At 53.1% G+C, this 12679-nt stretch overlaps 1 protein-coding gene across 2 annotated transcripts in view; it reads left to right on the forward strand.

Annotated features, from left to right (window-relative positions):
- Positions 1-12679, forward strand: part of NID2 (nidogen 2) — a 54069-nt gene that overhangs the window by 18864 nt on the left and 22526 nt on the right. For both annotated transcript variants that reach the window (XM_037901311.2, XM_037901313.2), the window contains exons 4-8: positions 1910-2625; positions 4894-5043; positions 5134-5379; positions 6743-6943; positions 8389-8619. In XM_037901311.2, coding sequence (XP_037757239.1) covers positions 1910-2625; positions 4894-5043; positions 5134-5379; positions 6743-6943; positions 8389-8619 — 1544 coding nt within the window. The remainder of the gene's footprint in view (positions 1-1909; positions 2626-4893; positions 5044-5133; positions 5380-6742; positions 6944-8388; positions 8620-12679) is intronic.

Below are 12679 nucleotides of genomic sequence, written 5' to 3' on the forward strand. Positions count from 1 at the left end.
CAGGGATGAGGGGCTCAGGGCTGGGGCAGAGGATTGGGCACTGGGGGGGGGGTGCGGGCTCTGGAATGGGACCAGGAATGAGGGGTTTGGGGTGCAGGAGGGTGATCAGAGGCTACGGTGGGGAGAGAGGACTCTTCTTCCCCCCCTACCCCCCCCCGCACTCTCCCTGCCACAGCAGCTCTGGAGCTGGGGCTGAAGGATAGGCGTCCCTCCAGGCATGGCAGGGGCAGCCCACCCCAGCAGCTCCAGGCTGGGGGAGGGCCACCCCTGCCATGCCTGGGTCCGGGCCAGGCCACTCTGGGGTCGGGCTGGGCCGTGCCACACCTCCCTGGCTGCATCTGGGCCCGATCTGGCCATGCCGCCCCAGCCGCGGCAGGTCCGGGCCGCAGGCTAAGTTGGGGTTGGAGGAGGGGTGCCCCGTAGCAGCAGGTCTGGCCGGGTTCCCTGAGTGCCTGCGCGGCACTAAATAGGTGGCTGCATGGCCACACGGCTTACAGGGAACTTAGTGATCAGTTGTTCTCCATGTCCACCAAGGGTAGGACAAGAAGTGATCGGTTTATGTTGCAGCCAGGGAGACTAAAGTTAGATATTAGGGAAAAACTTTCGAACTCTAAGGATAGTTAAGCACTAGAATAGGTTACCAAGGCCGGTTGTGGAAACCCCGTCACTGGAGGTTTTAAAGAACAGGTTAGACAAGTACCTGTCAGGGCTTGTTGAGGTGTACTTACTTCTGCATCAGCACACGGGATGGACTAGATGACCTCTGGAGCTCCCTTTTAGCCCTAGGTGTCTAGGAGTGTATGAATTCTGAGAACATTAAAGAGCCGGAGACATCAGAATCGGTTGCTGTGGAAGCGATGGTGATGTCACCAACCCGTTACAGACTTCAGTAGGGCTGAAACTCACCCACGTACAGAGAGGCAGAACACCGGTGAAGTCGTCAAAGCTGGGCTTATATGATCCTGAAGTGTGCTGTAGGCCTTGTATTGGCCTTCTGCACAGAGGGGGGATTTCATCCAAACAATGGGAGCCGTTGAGCTTGTGAAATGGCAGCCGTTCTGTACATTATCACTGTTCTCAAGGACCAGCTGTTCTGCACACAGCTGACCTCAGCCGTAAAGAACAAGGGAAGCAAAAGAAAAAAAATTGCAGAAAATGTGACATAAAAGCACAACTGTTTCTAAAGAAACGTTTTTTCCCACAAGGCACTAGTGCCTTTTAAGGCCTGGCGCAGCTCAAATCGCAGGCTGGTTAGAGCTGATCAAATTGAATTAAAAAACAGCTGTGAAAACATATGGAATGGGATTTTATAAGAAATAAACTTTGATTTTTCCTCCTGACCTAATAAAATATTGACCCTCTCCTGTGCCAGAAAGATCATTGCCGAAATTTTCAAATGGGATGAGTGATTCCAAATTAAGGGGGGCCAATTTGAGGCCCCTTAAGGGAGGCAGTGTGGTGGAGAGAATACTGCACTCAGGAGACCTGGCTTGGCCATTGGCTTGTTGGGTGACCTTGGGCAAGTCACTGCCCTGCTCTGTGCCTCAGTTTCCCCATCTGTAAAATGGAGATAATGATACTGGTCCCCCTTTATAAAGCACTTGGAGATCTACCGGGGCTAGGGGGCTAGGTATTGTTAAAGGGGTCTGTTTATTGAGAGGGTGAGTAGTTAGCACTTTCTGAAAATCAGGCCCCTTTAAGGTGTTTCAGGTGTTTGCCCCCCCAAATTACTAGCCATTTCTGACCGTTTTGACCCATAGCTCCAGTTGTACAGTCTTTTCTCAGGCAGATCTCCCATCGAGCACAGTGGGAGATTTTGTCTGAGCAGGAGTTGCTGGATGGGACCCTCTGTGATTTGTGAGTAGCTGTAAATAGCAGTGGCATGTAACTGTTTGTAATTTGTCTCTAGAACCAGCAACTCAGGGATTCCTGGCGTATGGGCCTTCCACATTGGCAGCACCTCCCCGCTGGACAATGTCATGCCAGCTCGAGGTGGTGAAAAGCCTTCCGAGGGGCATTCCCGGCAAACTCCGGAGAGCACGCTCAGCAGTGCCGCCTTGGAGCAGAACGTCCTGGACGCTGACTACCCCGATGAGAACATCGACTATGCCGAGCCCTTTTACGATGAGAACGAAGAAGACGACATTGAGTACCCGACCGAGCTGGTGCCTGATGTTTACACGAGACTTGATGTTTTGTACAGCGAGCCAAGACACTCCGGTGCCAGGCTGGATTCGGAGCTGGAATCCACACTGCCGTATCCGGTGTCCAGCCGTCGCCCGGCCTATCCTGAAGTGCCCGGGACGAAGGAAGGCCCATCCCAGCTGCCTCCTGCGTTGGAAGATGAAGTGGAGTCCTCCCCAGAAACAGGAATCAGAAACCCGTCCTCACTAGAGACTGAGGACAGCCTGCTGGAGCTAACGACCCAGGGGTTGCCAGCAAACCCTGAACAGGACAATGCCCAGCCCTACCCAGACAGTGGCACTGTACCGTCCGAGACGGACATCTTTCCAGTCTACCCACAGGGGGAGGTCATGCTTCAGGGCTACCCAGAGAACTCCCCTCCCTTTAATCGTGGGAGGCAGATAGTTGGTGTGGACGAAGATGGCAGCTTTAACCGGGAGGGTAAGTGATGTGAATCCAAAGTGTCTGTAACTGATTTCCAGCTGTTGGGTTTCTTTGTAGCTAACAACAGTTTCACCAAAAAGACCTGTTTGTTGATCAGGAAATGAATGAAATTAAGATCCACCAAGCCAGAACCTTCCCTAGCGTAAACTGGCATCAACTGCATTGAAGCCAGCTGGACTTAGGAGCTGACTTCCACTGAAGTCCGGGGAGCGACGCCGATTCACACCAGCTGAGGATGTGGCCCATCGTGAGCGATTTAGCTTGGCGATGTCCCGCAGAACTTTGAATCTCATATCCACTGAGCAGTAAATGACCTTCACCCCAGCAGTGTGAACTGAAAGCAGAGTTACACAAGGCCAGATTCTGATACCCTTAACTAGAGCGGGAATTCAGCTACATCAAAGGGAAGGGAGATTTAGCTTAAGGTTCGGAGTGGGGAAGTACAGATAATACAGTGGCAGGAGCATTGTTATTTTGGGAGGGGGTCACTGTATAACCCTACACTGGCTTTGGGCGAGAGAGATTTCTCCACTGCAGGGAACTAACTGCCGAGATAACACATTGGACAAATGCTTCTAATATTCAGAAGTCTTATTTTTTAACTTCCTGTAACAAGGGTGTGAGGGGCCACCCCGGCTCCCAAAAGGCAGGGAAGCTACGTGAACTCTTAGGGGGATTGGATGATCCAGAACAGAGCGAACTCCAAGCTTACTCCAAGCTTCATACTCCACAAGGACCAGGTGGAGGTGACGAGATTGTCTGAGAGTTTTTTGGAGACTTTTTAAGGACATGGTAATGGGGCCGGATCCCTTGGTCCTACACCGGGGATGGGGGGGGCGGGAATGTGGGAGAAGGTAATGAGTCCCCAACAGCGGAACCGTCTCGGCGGGAGGTAGCGTCTTTGTGTGAGAAGCTTGCATTGTGCTTGTCTGTCCCAATGACAGCTGGCACAAGCCGGGGGGAGCTCTGCCAGATGTCCTCCTGAGTGAGCTGAGTGACAGGGAAGGAGAGTAAGGAGTTGTTGTTATTAATGTGCAGAGAGAGCGGGGTTGGGGATTCCAGCCCTTCTGAAGGCTGAGGCATGATGTTTAACAGCTGCCAGATAAAGGACGTAGCCTGGCTGTTTGGTGAGAATTACAAGCTGCCTGAGAAAAAGTTGCCCAGGAAGGTGAAAAGCAAGAAATTCCAGAAATTGAACCTTTCAGCCATTGCAACGACGGGCAGTTGAGAACTGGCCCTTACCAAGGCAAATGCTCGAGAGCACCAAGGCCGGCTGTAGTTGTGTGTGCGCCTGAAGTTTGACGTACGCTGGGCCAAACTCGCCCCAGGTGTGATTGCACTGAACTCAAGGACCTCGGCTCTTTTACGGTGATGCCCACGAAGGCTGCAGCTTTGTAAGCCACTTCGCTCTAGTGAATCGTGGCATACGAAATGGGGTCACGGTCTGCCCTGGGCCCGTGCAATGGTGATTGTGTCTCTCAGTATCTAGGAGGGATGCAGGCTGGAGTTTTCACTTGGGGCTAAGGAGTTAGGTGCTAAAATCCCATTGATTTTCAGTTGGGGTTGGGTACCTAACTCCCTAAGCCCCTTCGAACCTCCCAGCCTACATGAATTTTACAACTATCCTTTCCTACAGTACAGGGTGCTAATTAAGAACATCTCCCCATGTGCACCCTTGAGAATGGCCAGTGGAGGTGTTGGGTTTCATCATTCACACAGTCACCCATCCCACGCCAGTCTGTGGCAGGGGGGAATTCACCCCTGTGGATGGGGACACCGGCTGGCTGGAGACCCCATGATGGAATAGAGTTTGCAGGTTTCCTGTACCGCTGCAATTCTCCTTGGGAAGGATTTTTCCATGACTACATGCCTGGCACCTGGGTGGAACTGGGGAATGGTGGAAACCACTGGCTGTCTCTCTAGGGCATTTATAAGGCACCTATTGTCTTGTTCCCCAGTGGAACACCTATCGTGTTTTCAGTTGTAGCGGGTGTTTGCAGGCCCCGATCCTTCAGTCCTGCTGCAGGCTAAACTCCCTTTGGGGTCAGCGAGAGCTTTGTCTGGGCAGAATCCCACCCACCTTGAAGGGACAGCTGACTGTCCAACTCCAAACAACGACCGCGAGATAGCAGATGTTGTCAGGTTTCCTTTCAGATCTGAAGGGTTTGTCCTTGTTGGTACAGCTTTGCGAGTAGACTGCTGTGCAAACGGCGATGTGCTAAGGCATGGTTCCTTACTACGTGCTAACCTGTGCTTTGCGTGTAGGGTTCACGTACAATACCGCCAGCAAGGAAACCTGCCAGTGGAATCACAGCCAGTGCTCCCAGCATGCCTTCTGCACGGACTACGCCACCGGCTTCTGCTGCCACTGCCAGTCCAAGTTCTATGGGAACGGCAGGCACTGCTTGCCAGAAGGTAAATTGTAGCGGGTGTTTGCCGGCTTCAGAGCTTCTGGCATTGACTTGTTCTTTGAGACTGATCCAAGGCGTTGCGTCTTCTTCCCAGGGGCCGCTCACCGTCTCAACGGTAAAGTAAGTGGGAATCTCCTGGTGGGACAAACGCCCGTGCGGTTTAGTGCCGTTGACTTACATGCCTACATAGTTGGAAACGATGGGAGAGCCTACACCGCCATTAGCCATGTACCTCAGCCGGCAGCTCGTGCGCTCATGCCGCTGACTCCAATCGGAGGTCTCTTCGGGTGGCTTTTTGCTCTGGAAAAACCAGGCTACGAGAACGGCTTTAGTGTCACTGGTAAGTGGAATGCATCACGTTTGACTACGCAGTGCAAACAGGGCGTGGGCTGGGGCCCATTGCCCCCCAGGGGAGCATCTCCCGTTGACTTTGGGGGGCTCTCAAGGAGTGAGAGGGGTGGCATGGAACAGCTAATCGTCGGGAACGCCCAGTGTCTTCTGAGCTGCTGCTTGTTTTCTCCTGAATCTCCAGAGTTATGGGGCTGGTTCTACTGATGGAGGAAACTAGTTATTCTGGGGGATTGTGGCAGGGTTAGCTGCCTGCCATGCACACCCTGCCTCCCTCCCCCCCAGCCAGACATGCTTCTGTGGTGCCTCTTCAGGGCTCTCCCATTACATTCCCTTCTCCCAGGCCCTCCTGGCCAGGCTTTTATTTCCTTTTCCCCATACGGCAAACCAGAACTACATCTGAGACCGTAACTATTCCCCTGCTGGGCTGAGGTTCTGGCCCCAGCTCATGGCCAGGCACCCTGCCCCTGGTGGTCTCAGCAACTCTCCAGACTGCCGTCACGGTGGGAGCCTTCTGGTGGGACCACCTGATCCAACCCAGGTGTGGCTCCTTTGTAATCAGGCCTGGCTAGGCCTCGGGCCTCTGGGACACGGGTATTAAGTTGTCTTGTGTAATGGTTATATACTTCCTTAAATTTCCCCTCCTCTCCTCACACCTGATGTCTTTCAACCTTGAGCGCCCTAACCCCCATTCCTCCTTTTTATTCCCCTTATGTGACACTCACTGTCCTCTGGCTCGTCTTCTCTGGAGCTCTCCTGGAGTGGCCAGAGGGTTCACTGGAGGGGCAAGAGGCATTTCCCCCCCCCCCCCCCGGGACTAAGGCCCATAGCCAGTGGGAGGTAGGTGCCGCAATACCTCCGAGGACTGGGGCTTAAGTGTGCTGTCTCTGGGTGCTCCCAGGCCCCGCAGACTTGGAAGCTAAAGCACCATGCAGAATCTCCATCTCCCTGTGATCCCATTACACCAGTGTTGGCCCAGCCTTTACACCGAAAACGTTATTGCCAAAAAACTTCTGAACGCATAGTGCGAACTCGGGTTTGGACTCCAAGTGACTAGCAGCGTTGACCTATTCCGGGCTGGGTAACGACTCGGATGTGTAACTGATTAGTCTCCCTTTTGTAGATGCAGGCAGTGTGTGATATTAGCACATGCAGATCTTTAAAACAGCCTCTTGAATCAAAAGGCTTCAGAAAAGGTCGGTATTATTGACTGGTATTTTCTGGTGCCGCTCTGTGCTAATGATCGGTTTGTGTTATCTGTCTCAAATATACTCTAAGAATTGGGTAAAAAGATTGTTCGTTTATCCATTAAAACGGCTGTAGCAGAGCTTGGTTTTCTTCCCTGTTCATTGTAGGTGCTAAATTCACCCACAGTTTGGAAGTCACCTTCTACCCAGGAGAGGAGAAGGTCCATATCACTCAAACAGCTGATGGCCTGGGTCCAGAAAATTACCTAAGTCTTAAGACAAATATTCAGGGCCAGGTGCCTTTTATTCCGGAGAACTTTACTGTCCACATTGCACCCTACAAGGAGCTTTACCACTACTCTCACTCAGGTATGATTGAAGGACTCTCATTCATTGTGTGTTTTGTTAGCCTGCTCTTAGCCAGGCTGCCCACAGCTTGTTATGCACACTGGAATTCCGCAGTGTTCTGCGGGGTTTTTTCAAGTAACCAATGGTCATTTTTAAATTTTTTCCACCATTATCTGCTGAGAAACTGCTTCCTTGCAGCACTCACGCTCTCCCTTTTCTAGGCAGCAGGACTCACTGCATTTCCGGGACTCCGGGTCTCCTATAACATTCTCCCAGCCGAAAAGGGCTGGACTGCAGAGATGGAGTCCAAATCCCAGATCAAAATCCTCCCCTGAATTTGGCAGATGGGCTCTGCCTCGCTGAAGGGATCAGCCGAAAGCCGGGAACTGAACAGTCCAGAATATTGGGGTGTTTGGAATCCAGATCTGAGCCCTGACTCGGATTTTGTAATCTCAGATTGGCATGGCTGCCATTGTAACGTGGCTGCAGGAGTCACGTTTGAGCGATAGACCGCCTCCCTCCCATCATCTTCCTCCCCCACCCTGTGATGTGCATGCTTGCTCATCGTGAAATCACTATGTTTCCTGCTAGGGTTGCCAACTTCGTAATATTTAAAAATGGAATCTCTCCCGCCCTGCCTCATAGCTTAGTGGTTTGAGCATTGGCCTGCTAAACCCAGCGTTGTGAGTTCAATCCTTGAGGGGGCCATTTAGGGAACTGGGGCAAAAATTGGGGATTGGTCCTGCTTTGAGCAGGGGGTTGGACTAGATGACCTCCTGAGGTCCCTTCCAACCCTGATGTTCTATGATTCTATGAAATCAAATGCCTCTTCCCCCCCGAGGCCCTGCCTCTGCCCTGCCCCCATTTGCTCCTCATTCCCCCTCCCCCTGTCGCTCGCTGCTCTTCATGGCTTCCCCCCCCGCAGCCTGGTTCAGGAGGGACTGTCCTGCGGAGCTGGGGTGGGAGCTGCAGCCGCCCAATGCTCTGGCTGAGTAGGGGCCGGCGTGGGTGATGACCCAGAGCTTCCCCCACACGCAGTAACCGGACTTTCGTTGTCCGGTCAGTAGATCTGACTGGACGCTATCAGGTCCGCTTTTCAATGTGGCCACCCTATTTCCTGCATGGCCGTGCTCAGGGCTAACCAAAGGCCATTGGCCCAAGTCCAGTGCTCACATCTCCAGAGGGCGAAAGTATCATAGTCATCAGTGCACAGAATTAGTCTGTGAAAACACGGTTGTATTTATTCCTTTCTTCGTCTTCTCCCCCACCCCTTCTCCATTGCTTGGGCTTATCCACCAGTTGTTGCATCACTCCTTGGAGCAGGGACTCCATGTTTGGAAAGTGCCCAGCCCAGCAGGGCCTGCATCCCTGATGGGAGCCTCTAGGCACTGCTGCGGTGCAAATAATAATAATTCATCAAGCTACCGCATGCTTGTGTGACCAGGGTCCTTTACGCTGTTTTGCAGCCGTGACTTCCACAGCTTACCGGCAGTATTTCCTCACCTTCGGGAGTATCAACCAGACCTTTGCCTATCGACTGCACCAGAACATTACCTTCCAGGACTGCCCGCCCGCCCGCCACCACAGGGTCGTTCCTGCCGTTCAGCAGCTGAGCGTGGATCGGATCTTCGCTTTGTACAACGACGAGGAACGGGTCCTGCGCTACGCCATCACCAACCAGATTGGCTCCAGCGAAGGTGAGCTCTGCCGAGTCATCCCCGACTCCGTCGGCCTTTTGAAAGCAAGGGCCGAATTCCCTGCCGCTGCAAAGCCCCCGCTTTCAGCGTGGCCGAAAGCAGCCGGTGGCAAGGAGAAGGAAGATCAGTGTCAGTCTACTGTGACTACAGGCCCGGCTGTGAGCGGAGCGATGAGCTGCATCACCGGGACTAGATCTGGGGGGCCTTGTGCCACTGAGTCACAACCCTCCCCTGCTTCCCCTTGGTCGCTGGGGGTTGTGGTTTCCTAGCAGTAAATTGCACCACCCCCTGCAGTGGCTCAGCGGGGCTGGGCAGGGGGTGGACGGGATAGAGTCAGAGCTCTCTGTTCATCTGCTCTAGGAGGAGTGACCGGCTGACTCCAGTGGCCCCAGACCAAAAGTCTCGGTAGCCCATGCGCGAGGGCAAGGTGAATTTTTCCTCCTCTGCACAGACACATGGTCCATGTGGCAGTCTGGCCCTGGGTGTAACTGCTGGTGGAATGATACAGTTCCTGTGAGCACACCCAGGCTTGTACGCGCTCCAATTTTCCCTGTAGAAAATATCTGTGGAGCTCCTGTAGGCCGTGTGCACATGGGCCAAACGCTGCTGACCTCTCTGGCTTTGCCCCGTTTTCACCCAGGTGGAGTTTCCCCACTGCTGTTAGATGACTATGAAGGGATTGGATTTTTTGTCCTGCTAAGCACCTGCCATGAGGATAGATCCCTGCAGGACTTCATCCGCTCAGGATTCGCCCCACAGCAAAAGCTGTTAGTTTGGGTGCCTGGGGTACCAGCGAGGGTTTTGCTGGCAGGCCTACGCTGTGCTTTGAGACACGTTGTTTGTAGGCAGCTTTTTCCCGCTGTAAACTCTGCTGCACGGCCGGGTACAAAGCTATCCACGCTGCGGACAGAGCTGGCCCAGAATCACCATGCAGTGTTGCTTTGTGCTGAGTTTTATTCTCAGTGTTGAAAGGCAGAACTCTGGGGTCTGGTTTGTTTATTGGACTTGCAAACCCCTCCCCAGCCATGAAAAAACGTAGTGACAGGCCAGGTGGAAAGCAAGTACCCTCCCCACCCCACACCTCCCACCCCCATTTCCTCCTGCCTTCTCTTGGCAGAGGTCTGTCTCCAGGCTGGCATAGCCAGTGACGTCACGGTGGCCCATAGTTTGAAATACAATGAACCCCATTTCCCAGCAGCCACTGCTGCTTCCTACAACTTCAAAACTTTAGTCAAGAAAGTGGTACCATTTACCCTGGCTTTGTGAACTTTTACGCGATTCCGCTTTGGCTCTAAGACAAAAGTAAAGTAGCAAAAATGGGGATTTTTTTCCACCCAACTCTACTGTGGTGGTGTCCTGTGTTAGAGGAGAACGAAATCGCTAGGTTGGTAACACAGCTACAAATGGACTTGGTCTCTCCTCATTCAAAAATGTACCGGGACATCCACGTGTTACCCATCTAGCCATTTCCATCCCTTCTTGCACAGCATCAGGACAGCCCGTTAGAGTGGGGTGGAAATTCCACATTGTTGCTTCATTATTTTTGTTCTCCAGCCAAAGCAGATTCTACATTAAACCTTACTGGGAGTTCTGTGTACAGGGGGGTCTGTGTGTGTGTAAGTAATCTCTGTCTAATCTACTGGCCCAGGAGTTGCTCAAGAAAAGATAGAAGAAAAGCTCTCTCTATGTCTGTACAGGACCAGATTTGGAGCCAGATGCTGTATTCCTTTGATTTCCCGGAGTGGGAGTGGGGTGATCAGAGGTGGTGCCGAGTGTATTTCGTAGTACCGTGCGTGCAGTGGGCATTGTTCTGGGTGCGTCCGGCAGCAGAGGAAAGACTCCATGGGCGCTGGATCAGGCCCCGGCTGTGTCTGCATCGTTACCTGTTGAGTTGCATATCACCATCGGTGGCGAAAAGACAGAGAAGCCGGAAGGCCTGAAGTGTGGATATACCATGGGAGAGAGCTGATTAAGGCCAGGTGGGTGGGTGCTAGCCACCGTCTGGTTGGTTAGGTGGGGGACGCTGGCTCTTCTCTGTCTCCCGCTGCCGTCAGGGTAGAAAGCTGGTAATCCCTCCGGAGAGGGGTCTTCCTCTGAGTGGAGCCTGAAACCCAATCTCCCTGTTGGTCCCCAGGGAGCTGTTATCTAATTGGAATGCGTGTAGGACAACACAGCTGTCTGCACTTTCTGGGAGCCTCATTGTTTCCAGGAGGATGGAGTCAAAGGGCCGTGTCCTTCCTGAATCAGTAATTGGGAGCCAGAGCTATTGACCCTCCTCTTCCCTTCCTGACCGTGTGGAATTTAAAGGGCACGTTGACTCTCGCGGGGGCAATCACCTGGGAGTGGAGAGCTCTTCCCCCTACAGGGTGAAGAGACAGGGAGCCTGCAGGGTGTATGTGCTCTGCTTAAGGAGCCGCTCCTTGGACAAAAGCCTCCCCAGCCTCCTACTCTAACCAAGTAAATTAGCTCCAGCTCTTGGGGTCAGGAAGTCAAGCCATTGAATAGAGGCCATAAAGGATCCAAAGGGGGATGCTCGTGTTGGCTAGCCAAGTGCAATAATGAGATAGAGGAGGAACCTTTTGAGAGCACAACCCAGACCGAATGTGAGAGGGATTCAGAGTCTGCGTCTCAGGGACGTCTCCGTGCGGGGGCTTGTAGCAAACGAATGACACCAGGATCACGGCCAAGGCTGCGTAGCGCCCACCTGGGCTGATCGCAGAGATGGGCATGAGAACCCAGGTCCCAGCACCCCCAGAACCTGGGGGGGGATTCAGATCCGCAGGCAGCTCCGCAGCCAGCCCTTCTCGGTGTAAAGGGGCAAAGCAAAACCGGGTCCACGGGAAGGCTGGGGCTGGGGCTGGAGTTAGCAGCTGCGATTTGTAGGTGGGGCTGTGCTCCGGCCACAGCCAGCAGAAGCCCCGGCAGCCTCCCTAAAGCCAGGCAGTGTGTGCCCGGGGGCCTTGGGCTGGAACGTTCCCAGTGCCGGTCCGATGCATTCTCAGCAATAGGCTCCTGGCTGGAGCTGCCGGAGTCACGTTAGTCCCACGCTAGTGGGAGTTCTGCTGCTAAAGCCGCTCCTGCGTGCTGGGCTGAATCTACGCTGGGCCGGGCAGCTTGTCTCTGGCCCAGAGCATGTGCCCTGGTGAGTAAGGAGCTGTAAAATGCCTGAGTGCTCCCCCGTGTGGGCTTCCTGGATCACACATCACTGCCTGGTAGGAGAGCAGCCCTTGCAAGGCCCTGGTCCCTGTGCAGGTTGATGGGGAGTGGGGGAAGTCCCAGTCCCCGTGCATTGGCCAGCACAGCTACACCCAGTCCCTTACTCAGGGCTTCTGGTGAAGACACAGTCCAGCCCTATGGAATCTGATTCATGGAGTCCAAGGCCAGACGGGACCATTGTGATCGTCCAATCTGACCTCCTGCATAGCCCAGACCAGGGAACTGCCCCGGGATAATTCCTGCCACAGGGCTTTTGGAAAAACAGCCAACCTTGATTTAAAAATGGTCACCGATGGAGAATCCACCACGACGCTTGGCAAATTGTTCCCCTGGTTAATTACACTCACCCTTAAAAATGTACACCTTATTTCCAGTCTGAATTTATCTGGTCTCAACTTCCAGCCATTGGAATGATTTTGTGGTTTGCATTCGTTACCCAGAGGGGTATTCTGGGACCTGTCCAAATGTACAGTAGATCACACCTGCTCCCTCTAGAGTCGAGATGATAACATTATAAATCAGGGTGTTCTTCCGGCTGGTTTTCAGATGGGCCAATGTAGATCATGCCAGTTTCCATCAGGAAAACCCATGAAAACGCAGAAGCAGAGGAGGCTAAATCATTTGAATTACGATCTTGGTTGAAAGCTGGCGAGTCTTTACTCACTTCGTAAGGTGAGGTCAACAGGAGTTTTGCTTGTGTAAGAACTGAATATAGACTTCAGGGTTTGGTCCTCACTGGTCTGTATTTATTTAAAGCTGGTGGAACTTTACCATCCTGGAAAGTCCTTTCGTTGAGTTTTTCAGGGTTGTTTCTGGGAGACCCAAGCCAACAGTTCTCGATTTC

This window comes from Chelonia mydas, chromosome 6 (assembly GCF_015237465.2).
Source record: "Chelonia mydas isolate rCheMyd1 chromosome 6, rCheMyd1.pri.v2, whole genome shotgun sequence".
NCBI lineage: Eukaryota > Metazoa > Chordata > Testudines > Cheloniidae > Chelonia > Chelonia mydas.